The sequence below is a fragment of the Eriocheir sinensis genome, unplaced genomic scaffold (assembly GCF_024679095.1).
Source record: "Eriocheir sinensis breed Jianghai 21 unplaced genomic scaffold, ASM2467909v1 Scaffold941, whole genome shotgun sequence".
Classification (NCBI taxonomy): domain Eukaryota; kingdom Metazoa; phylum Arthropoda; class Malacostraca; order Decapoda; family Varunidae; genus Eriocheir; species Eriocheir sinensis.
The window spans coordinates 1-17,998 of NW_026112321.1; the positions used below are offsets into that span (position 1 = coordinate 1).

The 17,998-nt window shown below is 43.9% G+C and overlaps 2 protein-coding genes across 2 annotated transcripts; both read right to left on the reverse strand.

Moving 5' to 3' along the window:
* Nucleotides 1-544: 544 nt before the first annotated feature.
* Nucleotides 545-9,590, reverse strand: LOC126994972 (protocadherin Fat 1-like). Its single transcript, XM_050854247.1, has 7 exons — nt 9,575-9,590; nt 9,012-9,081; nt 8,806-8,892; nt 6,208-6,371; nt 5,148-5,356; nt 2,349-2,493; nt 545-822 (listed from the first exon to the last, which is right to left on the reverse strand). The coding sequence occupies exons 1-7, from the start codon at nt 9,588-9,590 to the stop codon at nt 632-634; spliced, it is 882 nt and encodes a 293-aa protein (XP_050710204.1). The 3' UTR covers nt 545-631.
* A 902-nt stretch (nt 9,591-10,492) lies between these two features.
* LOC126994967 (protocadherin Fat 1-like) lies at nt 10,493-17,589 on the reverse strand (the record flags this gene model as incomplete). Its single annotated transcript, XM_050854242.1, has 6 exons — nt 17,008-17,589; nt 16,561-16,710; nt 16,167-16,378; nt 15,884-16,065; nt 10,793-11,004; nt 10,493-10,567 (listed from the first exon to the last, which is right to left on the reverse strand). Coding segments are annotated over exons 1-6 (1,374 nt in total), but the record flags the coding sequence as incomplete, so codon positions are not given.
* Between the last annotated feature and the right edge of the window lie 409 nt (nt 17,590-17,998).

Here is a 17,998-nt window from a genome sequence, read left to right on the forward strand (position 1 = left end):
ATGTCAGTGTATCTTGTATTATAATTCTTAAGTCTTTTTCTTCCTTCACTGTATCGATGATTGTCCCTCCCAGCCTACACACTCCACTTGCTCTATTTTTACTCTTGCCCATTTTCATTGTGTGACAATTCTTTTCATTGAACTTCATTTCCCATTTTTTACTCCATTCATGTATCTCATTGGAATCTTCCTGTAGTTTATTACAATCATCATCTTCATCTCTTATTTTTCTAAGCAGTTTGGCGTCATCTGCAAACATACCCTTGTAACTCTTTACTTTTTCTGGCATATCATCTATAAATATTAAAAACATAATATTCGCTAACACTGACCCTTGTGGAACGTCACTTGTGACCGTTCTCCATTCTGATATCTCACCTTTCAACACGGTTCTCATTTCTTTGTTTGTCAGGTAATTTTTCATCCATAGTCATTTTTCTCCCAATCCTCCTCTATTTTCTAATTTCCACATCAGTCTCTTATCAAATGCCTGTGTGTGTGTGTGTGTGTGTGTGCCAAGTGATCTGCATATTGTTTCCTTCCTTGTATTTTCTTAAATAATATGCATTTTACCAGTGACTTTTTAATTTTATCTTATTTTTTTATGTGTGTGTGTGTGTGTGTGTGTGTGTCATATTACTGATAGCTGTGGGTGCTCACCGATGGGGGCGTCCTCCCTGATGAAGAACTGTGCATACTTCCTGGCGCAGTGCGGGGGGTTCTCATGAGGGGGCAGCAGGAAGATGGTGACGGGCACGTCGGAGTGGTGCTGGGGGGAGCCGCTGTCCTCGCCACGGATGAAAAACTGGTACACCTCATTTTCTGTAACATTTGGGAGTTCACTGATACTTATGGAACTAATGGAACAGTCTCTCTATATACGATAATCACTTGTGCATCCAAACTCACACTTTTTAGAGTAAAGAAAACAGCTCAACAAAAAAGTCAAGAAAAGATACAAAAATTTGGGAGTTCACTGCTACTCATGGAACTAATGGAACAGTCTCTCTATATACGATAATCACTTGTGCATCCAAACTCACACTTTTTAGAGTAAAGGAGAAAAAAAAAAAAAAAAAGTACAAAAATATGAAAGTTTACTGCTATTTGTGGACCTTTTTTTTTTTTTTTTACAGTAGAGAAAGCAGCACAAGGTAAAAAAAAAATAAAAAAAAAAATTAAAAAGCCCGCTACTCACTTGTGCATCCAAGCTCAATTTTTTTACAGTAAAGCAGACGGCTCAAGATATAAAAATGCTTGCTGTAGTAACTATCCTAACCCATACACGCTCCGGACCCGCATCAGTAAAGAATATAAAGAAAGCATGTGTAATTTTGGAGAGGTAGATGTAGTACTTGTGCACGAAGATGACACAGCCTGGCAGAGCATTAGCAGACAGCAGGAAGTGTAAGGCGCCTCAGATCAGTATTATACACTTCTGACTCTCACATCAGGTATTTCCAAAGGCTGAGAAAGATTAACCCGGGAAGCAGCGGGGATCATGTTTCTTATTGGTCCCTCTTAGCGAGAAAATTGAGAAAAAATCATCTCTCACACAAACCATTTCATAATGTATATCAATGCATTTGTGATCAGTTTATGTATCATCTATTTTGGGGGGGTTTATATCATGGCACAAATTTGGCCCATCGCTGCTACACGGTAAAGCCAGAAATTTGGCCCGTCGCTGCTACCAGGTTAACCCCTTGACTGCAGATTTCTGCCAGAAGACATCACCAAGCTACAGGAATGGAACAAAAGTGGCTGCTACAATTCAATGAAGAAAAAATGTAAAGTCATGCACCTTGGGAGGGGATATCCAGCATACCAATACCACATGGGAAACAAACACTCTACTACCCACAGGGAGTATATGCTACCAGGCTACCAGTGAAAGCCAAATCCGTGCCAATTGCAGCGGACGGGTTAATTGGATTCTAATGAGTAGCTTTGTAGGTCCAAGTTATAAAAGCTTCATCAATCTACCACTAGTATCCATGGAAACACCTAGGAATCCTACGAAAGCCTAGTCAAGTATGTGAGCTTGGGCAATTGAAATGTATAAAATATGGTCCTTAGGTTGTTGGAATAATTGTTTTGAGGCAGCAGGAAATACTAAATGTTACAAAGGAAACTGATAACACAGAGGAAATGGAGATAGAAAATGAACACGTTAGAGAAATAATAAGACTCAGAAGACTGACATACAAACTGTTACAAAGAAAAATGATGACTGAGAAAATAGAAATGGAAAATGAACAAGTTAGGGAAATATTAAGACTCAGGTTCGACTCTAGTGACTCAACTCCGACTCTTCACCCATGACCGTGAGTAAGTGGATGAATTACCTCGGCTGTGGATGGTCTGTGCCACGGTGACCTCGCCGGTGGTGGGGTTGACCGAGAAGAGCTCCAGTGCCTCAGAACTGTTGGCTTCATACATGCGGTATCTCACTTCACTGTTTGCCCCTTCATCTGCGTCACTGGCCTCGACCTGTGATGGCAAGCATGGAGAAAGTATAATAAATGAGATCTATAGCTGGGTAAGGGTAATCTGGAACCACTGCACGTATTCTCAAACTATTCTTCACTGTTAACTCCATCTGCATCACTGGCCTCTAACTGTGATGGTGAGCATGGAGGAGGTATAACAAACAAGATCTATAAGTAGGTAAGGGTAATCTGAAACCACTGCATGTATTCTCAAACTATTTTTCACTTCCTTCTCTTTCCCCTTCCCTCTCTCCTTCCTCTTTCCTATATTCTCCTCCTTGTAGCCTTGCTTTACTTGACATTTCCTTTACTTCTCCCTGTCTCCCTCTCTTCCCTTTTTTTCTCTTTCCTTTCCCCTCCTTTTGGCTCACAACAAATATTTCCCAAGGCCACGGAGGTGATTGGCTGAGTTCACATGATTGTTTTTCAGTCATGGTGCGAAAGCCTTGTGAATTAAACTATAACTAGACTCATTGGCCTACCCATGGAAATACTAACACAACCTCTACAAAAGCCTTACCAAATACCTATGGGTAAGCCCAGAAATGCTTGAGAATATGGGCCTAATGCATCCATACAGTTCCATCGATCAGTTTTCCCGACACTAAGGTTGGTATTCTCAGATGATTCCTTCCCTTACATCGATTTCCAAAGGCCAAAAAGGAGATCAGTCAGGTTCTCATGGGTGTTTCTTTAGATTCATGGTACAGAGGAAGGGTCAGACTACCACCGGGGTCATTAAACTACTCCTGGATATCCCCACAACCCATATGAAAGCCTTGTCAAATATGTGAGCTTGGGTGCCAAAATGTTTAATAATACAGCCTGAAATGGTGGCTTGCAGTCCCTTGTGATACATACATACAGAAACATAGTGTAACAAATCAACACCTTGACTGAAGATTTCCTACAAGACCTCACCAAGCTACAGGAATGGAACAAAAAGTGGCTGCTACAATTCAATGAAGAAAAATGTAAGTCATGCACCATGGGAGGGGAAATCCAGCATACCAATACCACATGGGAAACACTCCACTATCCACCACAGAGGCAGAGAAAGACCTGGGAGTATATGTTATCAGGGTACCAAAAGGCAAAATCCATGCCAATCGCAGCAGACGGGTTAATAATATGGCTCCATTGCAGTCCATTGTGATGCCTACATAGAGAAACACAGTGCAGCAAATCAAGGTACAGTACAGTTTCACATAAAACAGTATTATATGGTAGAGTGAAATGGAGTTTAGTGCAGCGGGGGGCAGAATATTGTAGTTATTCTATTTTTTTTATTACAGCAAAGGAAGTAGCTCAAGGGCAAAAGATAAATTTAAAAAAGGTCGGCTAAACACTGACTATAAAAGTAGGGGAGTTTTTTCTACAGTAAAGAAAGCAACTCAAGGGCAACAAAAAGAAAGTGTAGAAAAAAGGCCCGCTAATCGCTGCTCCTATAGAAGTGGAGAAGGGTGGCTGAGAGGTCAATATCAAGTGGTAAGAGGACTATGTTCTTATATGAGAAGAAGCAACAGGGCAACAGACAAAAAATATTACACTGACGAGTTTTTTACAGGGAATATGGAGGTTAGAAAAGGAAAAAAAGACCTCACTGCTTGCTGGCCCTAAAATGACACACTAATCACCTCCAGAGAAACATTATAAAAGAAGGAACAGGGCAATAGACAACAAATAGTACACTTACGAGTTTTTTTTACAAGGAATACGTAGGTCAGGGAAGAAAAAAAAAAAGACCCTCATTGCCTGCTGGCCCAAAAAACAACAGATTACATAATAAACTTACTGGTTCTTTACAGAGAATAGTAGGTTAGAAAAGAAAAGGCCTCACTGACTACTGGCCCAATAAATAACAGACTAAAAAATAGATCTACTGGTTCTGTTCAGAGAATGGAGACAGCATAACAACCGAAATTACTAGCTAGGTAAGGGTACTAAAAGCCAGGCCTGTATGGACCATATTGGCTCTACAGGCAGCGCCACACGTGGCCACTCAGTGAACTGTCAAAGCAGTACTTTCCACAGAACTCAAGTTATGTATTAGTGCGTCTGAGGCTGCCTCCAGGATACAAGGCCTTGGTGTCGCCACCGCTCCAAGCCAACGACTGCACACACTTTCCTCCTACCCGATTTCCTGACTACTATTTGACATGGAGAAAAACTGAAATCGGGTAGGAGTGAAGAGTGTGCAATCATCGGCTGGGGGCGATGGCGGCATCATGGCCGTGTATCCCTGAGACAGCCTCAGACGCACTCTAGTCTATAACTTGAACTCTATGGGAAATTCAGCTTGGAGTTGAGTGGCCACATGTGGCGCTGCCTGTATAGCCAATACAGTCCATTCTTAGACTATTTTGGGTCTCTCAACAAATATTTCCAAAGGCCATAAAGGAAATTAGTTGATTAAGGCGCCATTCACACTGTGCTGACTCTGGGCCATGACAACCCAGCGACTAAGGGCACACAAGGTCTTGGGTGTGAAATGCTGATGTGAAAGGGTCGCACATGGTCGGAAAGAGGTCTAGAAACGATTGTCAGATGCCGAGTCGGCACAGTGTGATGGGGGCCTAAAAGTCGCTGAGTTGTCATGGCCCAGCGTTGCCACGGTGTGAACGGGGCCTAACTCCTCCTGCCCAGTGTTCCCACCTTGAGAATGGTTGTCCTGGGAGCCACGTCAGTGTTGATGTTCGCCTGATACTCCGGCAACATGAAGACTGGTGGGTTGTCGTTCTTGTCGCGGACCGTCACACGCACCGCCGTGAAGCTGGCCCGGCCCCCCTCGTCCATCACAGACACCTTGAGGCTGTGCACAGGCAGGGACTCGCGATCCAGAGGTGTCTCAGTGTATAGGTTGCCTGGGAAGGGGTGAAGTTTGTATGGTATAAATTAACAAAGAATGAGGTCCCCTTTTTTTTTTTCTTACAGGAAAGGAAGCAGCTCAGGGGCATAAAAGTGTAGAAAAAAGCCTGCTAAACGCTGCTCCTAAAAAAAGGATAGAAGTAAAAAATGACCAAAAGAGATGCCAGTTTCAGGTTATATAGAAAGTTTCTTTAGTAAGGATGCAAATGTGATTTTTCCGAGTCAAGACATATGGTGACTGTTTGGTAATCGTCGGCGTTTTGTTAAGTTTGGGTAAGTTTAGGGTATCTTTCATTCAAAGCCTCACAACTGTATGCTCTAGTGATGTGGTTCCTTGAGGTTTAAAATGTAGTTAAATAAACAAGCTACTGTAATGCTGTCTCAGGGAAAACTTCAATAAAATATGACTTGAAGAGCATGTTTTCCATCCTTTTTTTTATCTCCTTAACCTTCTATTGCTACCATTACAGTTACTACTATGACTACAACTACTTTTACTACTCCTACTAATACTATCAACAACAACAACAACATTCATACATCAAACCTTCAAATGAAATCTCTTACTGCAGGAACCTAAAATTCAAAAGTATAGTACGAGCAAATTCAAAGGGCCGTATTACTAAACATTTTGTCTCCCAAGTTCACATATTTGACAAGGCTTTCGTAGGAGTTTTGCTCATTTCCAGGGGTAGTTTTATGACCCCGGTGTTAGTTTGACCCTTCTTCTGTACCGTGAACCTAAAGAAACACTCATTAGAACCTGATTGATCCCCTCTTTGACCTTTAGGAAAGTTGATGTGAGAAGCGAAAGTGTCTAAGAATACCAACCAATGTCTCTCTCTACCTTCTTTGTCCACGGTGAAGGCTCCCTCTGAAGTCTGGTGCAGGATGGTGTACTGCAGCTTGCCCAGGTCCCAGGCATCAAGGTCCGTGGCCACCAGGTTGATGACTAGCTGGCCAGGAGATGAATTTTCCTCCACGTAAGCTTCATATAGAGTGCGATTAAACCTGAGGAGTATAAACAGACACTGAGGTTGTATGATGTATGATAGCTAGTGCAATGTAGTGTGTTCCAATGGTTGATGATAAGGTTAAGGAGAAGAGTTTTCCTCCATGTAGTCTTCATAGAGAGTGCAATTAAATCTGAGGAGGATATACGGACACTGAGGTTGTACGGCACTGCTTTTTTTTTTTTTTTTTACAGCAAAGGAGACAGCTCAAGGGCACAAAAAAGTAAACATTAATAAAAAAAAGCCCGCTACTCGCTGCTCCTAAAAAGAATCCAAAGAGGTGGCCGAAAGATAGGTCAGTTTCGGGAGGAGAGGTGTCCTGATACCCTCCTCTTGAAAGAGTTCAAGTCGTAGGCAGGAGGAAATACAGATGAAGGAAGATTGTTCCAGAGTTTACCAGCGTGAGGGATGAAAGAGTGAAGATGCTGGTTAACTCTTGCATAAGGGGTTTGTACAGTATAGGGATGAGCATGAGTAGAAAGTCGAGTGCAGCGGGGCCGCGGGAGGGGGGGAGGCATGCAGTTAGCAAGCTCAGAAGAGCAGTCAGCGTATAAATATCGATAGAAGATAGAAAGAGAGGCAACACTGCGGCGGAATTTAAGAGGTAGAAGACTATCAGTATGAGAAGGAGAGCTGATGAGACGAAGAGCCTTTGCCTCCACTCTGTCCAGAAGAGCTGTGTGAGTGGAGCCCCCCCACACATGAGATGCATACTCCATACGAGGGCGGACAAGGCCCCTGTATATGGACAGCAACTGTGCAGGGGAGAAGAACTGGCAGAGACGGTACAGAACGCCCAGCCTCGAGGAGGCTGATTTAGTAAGAGATGAGATATGAAGTTTCCAGTTGAGATTTTGAGTTAAGGATAGACCGAGGATGTTTAGTGTTGAGGAAGGTGATAGCTGGGTGTTGTCAAAGAATAGGGGATAGTTGTTTGGAAGATTGTGTCGAGTGGATAGGTGGAGAAACTGTGTTTTTGAGGCGTTGAAGGACACCAGGTTCTTCTTGCCCCAATCGGAAATAATAGTAAGGTCTGAGGCTAAGCGTTCTGCAGCCTCCAGCCTTGAGTCGTTAAGTTCCTGAAGGGTGGGTCTTCTATTAAAAGAAGTTGAATAATGCAGAGTGGTAGGATGTGTGGTAGGTAGTGCAATGTAGTGTGTTCCAATGGTCGATAAGAAGGTTGAGAAGAGTTTTCCTCCAGGTAAGCTTCGTAGAGTGCGATTAAATCTGAGGAGTATAAACAGACAGTGAGGTTGTATGGCACTGCTTGGTAGGATGTGTGGTAGCTAGTGCAATGTAGTGTGTTCCAATGGTTGATGAGAAGGTTGAGAAGAGTTTTCTGCCATGTAAGCTTTGTAGAGAGTGCAATTAAACCTGAGGAGGATAAAAATACAGTGAGGTTGTATGGCACTGTTTGGTAAGATATTATGATAGGCATTGCGATGCTGTAATATGTTACAAGGATAGTGCTCATTTCCTGCTATAATGCCTAGGTAAGGTCTGGGTGTTTGTGGCTGACTGGGCTACTTGAGGGCTTTGCTGGTGTTGCTTATTATACTACATGCTGTCCACCTATCAGTGCCTTACAAGGTGAGATGGGAGAGAACAATATGAAAACTTTAATATAGCTGACTGTCTTGGGCCTCCTTAAAATCTGCCACACTGAGAAGAAGATATATCCCTTGCTGTCTTTTATTACTGTTTTCATATTGACTGCTCTTGTGAAAACTTAAAGGTAACTGACTGCCTTGACTCTTTAAAGGATGCCATATTGATATTTCTCTCACTGTCTTTTATATTTATTTTCGTGCTGACTGACTGGTGTGATAACCTTAACCCGTCTGATGAGATTGGCACGGGTTTGGCCTTCACTGGTAGCCTGGTAACATATACTCCCAGGTCTTTCTCTGCCTCTGTGGTGGATAGTGGAGTGTTCCCATGTGGTATTGGTATGCTGGATATCCACTCCCAAGGTGCATGACTTTGCATTTTTCTTCATTGAATTGTAGCAGCCACTTTTTGTTCCATTCCTGTAGCTTGGTGATGTCTTCTGGTAGGAAATCCGCAGTCAAGGGGTTAAGATAATTGAGTGTTTTCAACCTCTTTGGACTCTGCCACAGTGATATTTCCCTTGCTGTCCTTTATCAATGCTTTCATGCCAACTGACTGGTGTGAAAACCTTAAGATAAAAGACTTTCGGTTGACCTTTTTGACTGTCTCATATATCGTAAAAAAGATGACGTTAATGTTAGCGGCTTCATAAATTGCCATCACAGCCTTAAAAACTGCCATCACAGCCTTAAACACGGCCATCACAGCCTTAAACACGGCCATCACACTCAAACACGGCCATCACAGCCTTAAACACGCCATCACAGCCTTAAACACGGCCATCACAGCATTTGTACCCAAAGACCATACTAAAAGGTTACCTCGGCGCGTGGTGGTTGGAGGCCAGCCCCGAGACGTGCAGGCCGGTGAAGGCCGCGTGCACCCCGTCACTCACAGACAGGTCCAAACTTCAAGCTTCCTTAACCCTTAAATGACAGGTATTGTTTTCACTAAATGGTCCCTGGATACGGGTAAATACAGCTGCTATTTTGTTGTTGTTTATTCACATTGTATGAAGCGTCTTAACTCCCTGAAGACAGCGGTGAAATCCAAATTGCGATACGTTGTGTAATAGTCACGCTGGAGCACTTGCTGGGCTAGAGTGCAGCACAGATAATGAAATTACACCATCACTCTCTAGGTCACTCTCACTACTGCATGCTTTCACTATTTTTATTTATTTACATCTTATAGTGCAATTAAGTATAAGTATGTCGATGAGCGGGCAACGGCCTGCCTGTCACTACTCACAATGTTTTCGTCACTGTTATCCTTGTACTCAGAATGATCTTCACTCTCTATCCTGTCCTGTGTTTCCCAGTGTTTTCTTATCTTACGGTTCCAGGGCTGCTCAGTGAGGACTAATGATCTTATTTCAAATCTACGTGGGTCAGATAGTTATGCTGGCAGACACCTCGGCAAGTCACAGAACCCGCCAAATTTGATCTAAACATTCAAATTAGTGGCGCGAAAGAGTCTGATTAAATGAATGATGGCCGTCTGTGCGGACCGAGCCGGGTTTGATTAAATAAACGATGGCCATTGTTGAAGGTTTAAGTCTAGTCATCTATACGCGTACATGAACCTTACCAGTCAGCTGATCCATTTTGAAGATGGCGTCTCGGTCTCCCAAGTGAATGGCATAACTGAGCGGCGTGACCTGACCAGCGTCTGGGTCAGTGGCAGACACCGAGGTGACCACATGGCCGGGCTGGGCCTCGGCCGACACGCGGCAGGAGTAGCTGTCCTGGCGCCATGCTGGAGGGTTGTCGTTGAAGTCCACAACTGTAGGCAAAGAAAACATCTGGCCAGGCTTAACAAAACACGACTATAGGGTCGGTGTGGTCTGAGGCTTCCACTCTTCACATCAACTATTTCCAAAGGCCAAAATGGAGCTAAGTCGGTTTCCTAGGAGTGTTTATTCAGGTTCGAGGCACAGAAAAAGGGTCGACTATTATCGGGGTCATAAAGCTACCCATGGAAATAACCACAACTCCTATGCAAGCCTAGTCAAATATGAGCGCTTGGGTGCTGCAATGTTTAAGAATATGACCCTAGATATACTGTAGTTACTGCTGTCCACTTGTTCTGCCCCCTCCTACATGCGTGTCCTGCCCAGAGTTGGCAGGATGTTAATCAAATATTTATAATCGAAAAAAGTGGTTTTCTATATTCATATTTTTTCTATTACTTAATTTACTGTCTGGATGCATTCCGAGGTTGAGAACCCACTCTAAAAACCAGCTGGTGTGGGAATATACCTTCTTTGTCAGCCATAACGTTCAGTACCTCAAGCTTATGGAAACTTCATGCATACAACTTGCCTTTGGCCCAATTAGTCTGGCTATATAAGTGTTTACTGTTTACATGTAATTTACCGTCAATAACCACTGTGGCGGTGGAGGAGAGCTGGGGTATGCCTGAGTCCGTGGCCAGCACAGTCAGCACGTGTTGAGCCTCAGTCTCTGCATCCAGCTCCTTGGTGAGTGTGACGGCACCGTCCAGGGCAAAGCTGCCACACTCCATGACACACGAGTAGCGCACTGAACCGCCCGGCCCCGTGTCCACGTCACTTGCCGAGACCTGTACAAGGCAGAGGGTGAAGGTGTCTTGACAATGCAAAAAGAATTCAAACTTTTGATTTTTCGATCAGCTTATCAAACTTATGCATAAGATCCATTTTTGATTGATTAACAATGAAATGTTACTAGGCAGTGAATGGGAATCAATATTTATAAAAGAGTTTATGGTCAAATTTTCATATTAAAAAAAGTGGAAAAACCTGTAATATTTGCTGAAGTAATTTACCTGCAGCACCACGTGGCCCGGTGATGCAGCCTCCGACACGTCTCCCTTGAAGACGGAACGGCTGAACTCCGGCGGGTTGTCATTGACGTCCGTGACTGCGACTGTGACGTGGGTGTCCGTGTGGCCCCCGGTGAAGGGGTCCCGCGCCCGCACCGTCAGGTTGTGGCTGGCGGAGGCCTCGTAGTCCAGCAGGGCAGTGGTCTGGACGACGCCTGGACACAGGGCGACACCATTACCTTTGTGTGCTAAGACCAGTGAGGGAAGCAGTGCTGGACCAGTAAATGCCAACATACTCAGACTAAACACCTCACCAGTACCATATAAAAACTGTTTTATATAACAAGGTTCATGCAAGTGCATGGAGGGAAAAATGAAAAAAATGTGTTGGCAGGGATAATGAATAACACACACACACACACACACACACACACACACACACACACACACACACACACACACACACACACACACATCTTATGAACATCATGAGAAATGTCTGTGTACATGTTTTCTAGTGATAAGTTGTCAAGGCAGGCAGGGAAACAGAAGGCAGCAACCACTTCATGTACTTATGATCAACAAAACTGGCAGACATTCATTAAGTGTCATGTCAAAGTGTTAATGGTTCAATAATGTATCCAGAGTGCATAAGAACATAAGAACATAAGAACGTAAGGAGTCTGCAAGAGGCCGGTTGGCCTATACAAGGCAGCTCCTGTACACTCAACCCCACCTTACCTCACCATCCATGGCTTTATCTAACCTCTTCTTGAATGTATCTATGGTATTGGCACCCACAACATGGCTCCCAAGCCTGTTCCATTCGTCCACCACTCTATTAGTGAACCAATTCTTGCCTATGTCTTTGTTGAATCTGAATTTGTCTAACTTAAAACCATTGCCACGCGTCCTACCTTGGCTCTTTTACTTTCAAAATCCTATTGACATCCCCTTTATTAAAGCCCTTCATCCATTTATAGACTTCGATCAAGTCTCCTCGCAACCTTCGCCTTTCTAGAGAGTGTAGATTTAAATGCTTCAGCCTGTCTTCATAAGGCAAGTTTCTCTTCCCCTGAATCATCTTTGTCATCCTCCTATGAACAGATTCTAACATCTTGATATCCATTCTATAGTAGGGGGACCAGAACTGAACTGCATAATCGAGATGAGGTCTAACTAGTGCTAAGTAAAGTTTGAGGATGACTTCAGCTAGCGCTCCTATTGCTTACGCTCCTTGAGATGAAACCCAGTACTCTGTTGGCCCGATTTTTAGCCTGAATGCATTGAGCCCTAGGACGGAGGTCTGCGCTCTAGTCTAGGATAATTCCTGACCGCCAGATGACGGCTCTAGTCTCACTCCGCGTTGTAAACTTGTAGAAATAGCATCCGTGCGCTCGTGTCATGTTTTCAGCACTACAGTGTGAGTTCTTTGTGCTTTAACAATGTCCCCCAGAAAGATGGTTAAAAGGCACGGTGCTGCAAAGAAAACAGGAACGGTGGCTACTATGCTCGCAACAGGAACGGAGGGTGAGCCTCGGCATATTGCATGCTCTCCTGGACGTGACAGACTCCCGTTCACACTCCATCTCGGACGATACGTCGGGTTAGCTTCACGTTGGTGGTCGCAAAGTCACTTACAACAAGTCAAGTCAATCTGCCTTCAAAACTGCGACCAGTACGCGCAGGGGCGGTTTGGGGCGGAGCAGCGGGATGACGTCACTTGATTCCAAATACCCGCCAGTTCACGAGTGACTAAAATTGCAGCCGGGTATGCACTTGGGATGTGCATGTTTGCCTTCTTTCACCGCGCGTTCAGGCAAGTCACTGATGAAAATATATGCCTTTTTATTATGCTATGCGTGACTGTAAATCCAATGCCTACAAACGGTGGTGTGGGGTGTGAGGGGGGCGGGGGGGATGTTGAAGTGTTTGATTTAAATTAGTCCGCCTTCCTTCGTTTTCTCTAAATCCTATATTCTACATTCTCTGGTTTGGCACCAAGCAGCGTCACGCATAAGCCACGCCTCTGCCGTGTCTCCTCCCACAAAGCTGCGTATGACTTGACTTAATATAAGTGACTTTGGGTGGTCGAACGTAGTTCCGGTGCCTCGAGAATAGGGAGACTGCGGCTACTAAACCCCCGGGCGAAGCCTACCCCTCGGGCGTAGCTAGCGGTTGCAGGAGTCTCCGTAACAACCGTAACACATTGATTTGTGTTCCATATTATTAATCATCGCTATTTTTTAGAAAAAAATTACTTAATTCTGTTAAAAAATAACATGTAAAATGATTATATAAATATTTTTTTGAGATATGGGACGCATTAGGGGATTTACATTAATTCAATGGGGAAATTCGTTTTGGTTTACGAGCGTTTCGGTGTGTGAACAATATTCCGGAACGAATTAAACTCGTAAACCGAGGTTATATATATATATATATATATATATATATATATATATATATATATATATATATATATATATATATATATATATATATATATATATATATATATATATATATATATATATATATATATCATGTGGTGCAAAGTCGTCAATAACACACTGTTCGGTGGCATCAAGGCACTTGGTGGCAGAAGGCATTACATGGAGGGCTTGGAAACTATAATTTCTGCATCTTGTTTATATATATATATATATATATATATATATATATATATATATATATATATATATATATATATATATATATATATATATATATATATATATATATATATATATATATATATATATATATATATATATATATATATATATATATATATATATATATATATATATATATATATATATATATATATATATATATATATATATATATATATATATATATATATATATATATATATATATATATATATATATATATATATATATATATATATATATATAAAGCAGGGTGGGGGAGCAAACGCTTGTGCGGCAAACAAGCGTCTGGCTGCCTGAAACACAGGCGGGTAAGCTGAGGAGTTTCTGATTGCAAGGGTTTGCACTTCATGGCGGAACACATCAACCAGGAACATGATCAGGCATGTTTAGGACACACACTGCATCTAAATGAATCATAATCACTGATATTACAAGGCAACGATGAAGCACAAATGTGTAGCATGAAAGGAATCTCTCTCTCTCTCTCTCTCTCTCTCTCTCTCTCTCTCTCACCTTTTATTTGGTTATTATCAAATTTTCCTCCTACTGATGACAATTTTTTTCTGTTCCTTAAATTATCCACATATTGGTGTTTAACTATTCCTCCAGAAATACGCGGTCATGCTTTATAAGGCTTCTCGTGCAGTAATTTCTGAAAATTATGTACAAAGAAAAATTAAATCCATCCACCTCAACCATCCACCTCAGGCCCTTTAAACATAAGCCTGTGCTCCGCCCCTGGCCCGGCACACGACTCAGAGCTGTCACAGTGCCCGGGAGGAAGGCTTCATCATAAATATTTACACTGAACAAGTAGGACAAAACGGGAAGATAAAACAAATACTTACATTCAAGATCCACTGCATTGCCACCTGGGAAAGCAGACAAACCTTTCATGAAGCAAAGTACGGAGGTTCAGGGATGACAAAGAGATACATTTTTTTTTCATGATGTATGAGTAAGGACAAGCAGGTGGGTGAAGGGAAGATGCAAGAGTACCGTAATGGACATGTTACAGGAGGGAGGCAGTTGGGTGGTTTGTGTGTACTTAGATCTGGACGAGGCATTAGACAAAATACTACCACAAGACTAATATGAAAGCAGGAGAATATATAAGGACTGACAGGGAGAATAGCAGAGTAGACAAAAGACTTTCTGAGAGACCGACAGATGAGGAAAGTAATCTACGACAATATGTCAGGGTGGAGGGAAGGAATAAGTGGAGTTTCCCAGGGCACAGTGGTGGCACCCATTGTGTTAAGGACATGGTGGAAGGGATGGGCAGATATACAAGCCTGTTTGCGATGATACAAAGATCACAAAATAAATGGAAGCTGAGGATTGTAAAAGTCCGCAGGGTGATCATGACAGGATTTATCAGAGGAACCAGGAGTAGACGGTGAAATTTAATGAAGTTATTGGAAATGGGTGACTGTACCGAAAGGCTGCCATGGGATTACTCAATGAGAACTGACAATAAAAAAAAGGAGGAGGAGAAAGGCATGGAATAATTTGTCACCTGAAAGAAAGTTTGGAAAGTTTCGTTTAGTCGGCGCAACATCTGCATGCGGTCATATGCCGGAGAGAGACGGAAGGGGAAGGAATTATAGGAGAAAGGAACAGATCCCAGGAGACGGGACACAACCCCCGATTAATACCTGGTACCCATTCACTGCTGGGTGGACAGGGGCGTAGGGTATCGGAAACGCCGCCCAAATTTTTCCATTCTGCCCGGGAATCGAACCCAAGCTCTCTCGGTTGTGAGCCGAGTGTGCTAACCACTGCACCACGAGGCCCCCTGTCACCTGAAAGACACATTAACGAGAGACAGCCTTGGGAGCAGCTGAAAACACTAGACTGGCATTTCACTACACAGACTAAGAGATGATGAAGAAACTAAGCTGATCAGGTTGGAACATGTGGCAGTAGTACGGTCCCCACATAAAAATAAACATATAAACAAAAACAACAACAACAACAACAAAACAAAAAAAACAGCAATCAAGTTTGTCCCTTTCCCATGGAGGAGGAAGAAAGCTTCTGTCAGTGGCAGATAATTTTGCAAGGTCACAGTTATTAGCAGCTGGGAAACTCGTGTTACTGGTTGCACTACTCATTGACACTCATGTTAAGGCCAATCACAATGAAGTGCTCCAAGGTATGGTGGAACAACTATGATTTATAAGAGTTAGCAAGTGTCCAACAGTTCTCACTCTGGACGGCTGGCACGCCGGGTCTCCCTCTGCCTCTCACCTTACCTACACACCTCTCAAGCTCATGTGTTAGTAAGATTTCAGTGGTGGTGTGACTCTAAGATCAACAAGGCATGTGTCATCACTAATACTGGTGTGCTCTGGGCAAGGTGAGCCACTGCCACTAAAGGCCTTGCTGCTGCCTGCCATGGTGCCCCCACCTGTGGAATAGTCGAGGCCGAACAGCTCCTCGGTGTTGCCGGCCACAATGGTGTACATAATGGGCTCCCCGGAAGGGCTAGCGGCCTTCACCCTTACAACGGGCGTGCCCTTGGCGGCGTTCTCTGGCACGGCTGCCTCGTACCGTGCGGCGGTGAACATTGGCCCTTCAGAAGACACCACCCTGGGGACCCGTGACGGGCAGGTTAACATCTTCAACACAAGAAGAACCCTGAGGCTAACAGGCCTGACCCAAGGCAAGGTGGTCCTGGCTGCGTGACTCACCTTATGAGGACATGGGCCTGTGAGCTGAGGGGAGGCTTTCCCCCGTCGTAGGCAGCAACGGTGAGGCTGTAGGTCTTGTCGGCCGCCATCAGGGTCTGCTTCAGGGAAATTTCACCCGTCTTCTTATTCACGGCGAAGAGCTCACCGCTGCCTCGCACCAGCTCGTAGCGGACACTTCCGAACTCCCCAGAGTCAGCGTCTATTGCCTGCACCTGAAGACACAAGGGAAAGGGCTTGGTAATAGGACCATCTCATAATCAACAATTACATAACTTTGGGAGTCACTGCAAAGGTTCACTGCTTGATCATGGAGGAACCTACTACTTTATGGAGAGCACAAGTTATGCCCGGCATGTGTCTGACAAAAAAGATCTGCTTGGGCTCTTATGCTCACCTTAGTGACCACGTGGCTGCGCGGAGACACGGTGGACACCAGGGCGTGGAAGGGCTGGTTGAGGAACACCGGCTCGTTGTCATTCACGTCCATCACCGCCACGTGGACCAGCACATGGGCCACGTTTGCTGTGCCCTCAATGTCCTGCGCCTGAACCACAAGAGGATGAACAGCAGTAAGACAAAAGCAAATACAAGTAGATGCAACAGAGGTCTGAGGACCAATGCATAAGATGAATGGGAGAATGATCAATGACCTCTGAGCCAAACAAGTTTCATGTTATTTAAGGTCCCATGCTGCAAGTCTTAAAATTTGCTGATTTCCAGGTAATGATTTATGATTAGTAAAAAACAAAAGATGATGATATTATATTGCACTTATTCTTGGTAATAACATTAAAGTACAAGAACACTGAGGTCATAATAATTGCGCTGGCCCTGGACTCACCTCCACCACCAGCGTGTAGTGGTCCTCTGCCTCCCGGTCAAAGGACTTGCCGGTGGTCTTGATGACGCCAGCGGTCGGGTGGATTTCAAATTTAATGTTTGAGTTGAGAATTGAGTAGCGGACGTGATGGTTGAGCGGCTGACCCTTCACTCCCAGGGCAGCAACATTCATCTCCTTAGTGGAGTTCTCAATGACGTTGGCCCAGTACTGGTCCTGAGTGAAGACCAGAGTAGACAGCGGCGCTTCATCAATTATAATCTCTGCTGTTGCCGTGGACGAGGCGGCCCCGTCGCTGGCCTGGAGGGTGAGGTTGTACTGAGGCTTGAGGCTGTACTGGTCCTGGACCTTGACACACTTGTTCACGTTGTCAAACACAAAGTTTTCTCTGTCGTCACCGGCAGCGATGGAATATGAAATATCGGTGATATCATTCACATCCACGTGGTGGCGTGGCTGCTCCTCCCGGCCCAGGCAGAACACCCTCACACCAGGGTAGGTTGGCAGGTAGAGGACGGCTGAGTAGTGGGTCTTGGGGAAGGCCATTGGGGCAGCCTTCACCTCCCTCACCGTGATGAAGACTGGGGCGGGTGCCACACACTCCGCCGGGGCTGCCCCTGTCCGTGGCCCCACACTCAGCCTCACCGTGGTGCCGGCCACTGTGTCCAGGCTGCCAGACACCCACACAGCTCCTGAAGGGTGTGGAGGATGAGGTACAGTTAGTGTTACTTGTCTTCAGGAGTGGTGGACAGCTAACATGTCTAGAAAAAAAAATTATCCTCTCAAAGTGAGTCTAAAAATGTAGGAAAACAGCATCAGGCATGGATATGTGTGTGTGTGTGTGTGTGTGTGTGTGTGTGTGTATATATATATATATATATATATATATAAATATATATATATATATATATATATATATATATATATATATATATATATATATATATATATATATATATATATCTCACCGTGAGCTGGCTGGGGCTGGCCTAGG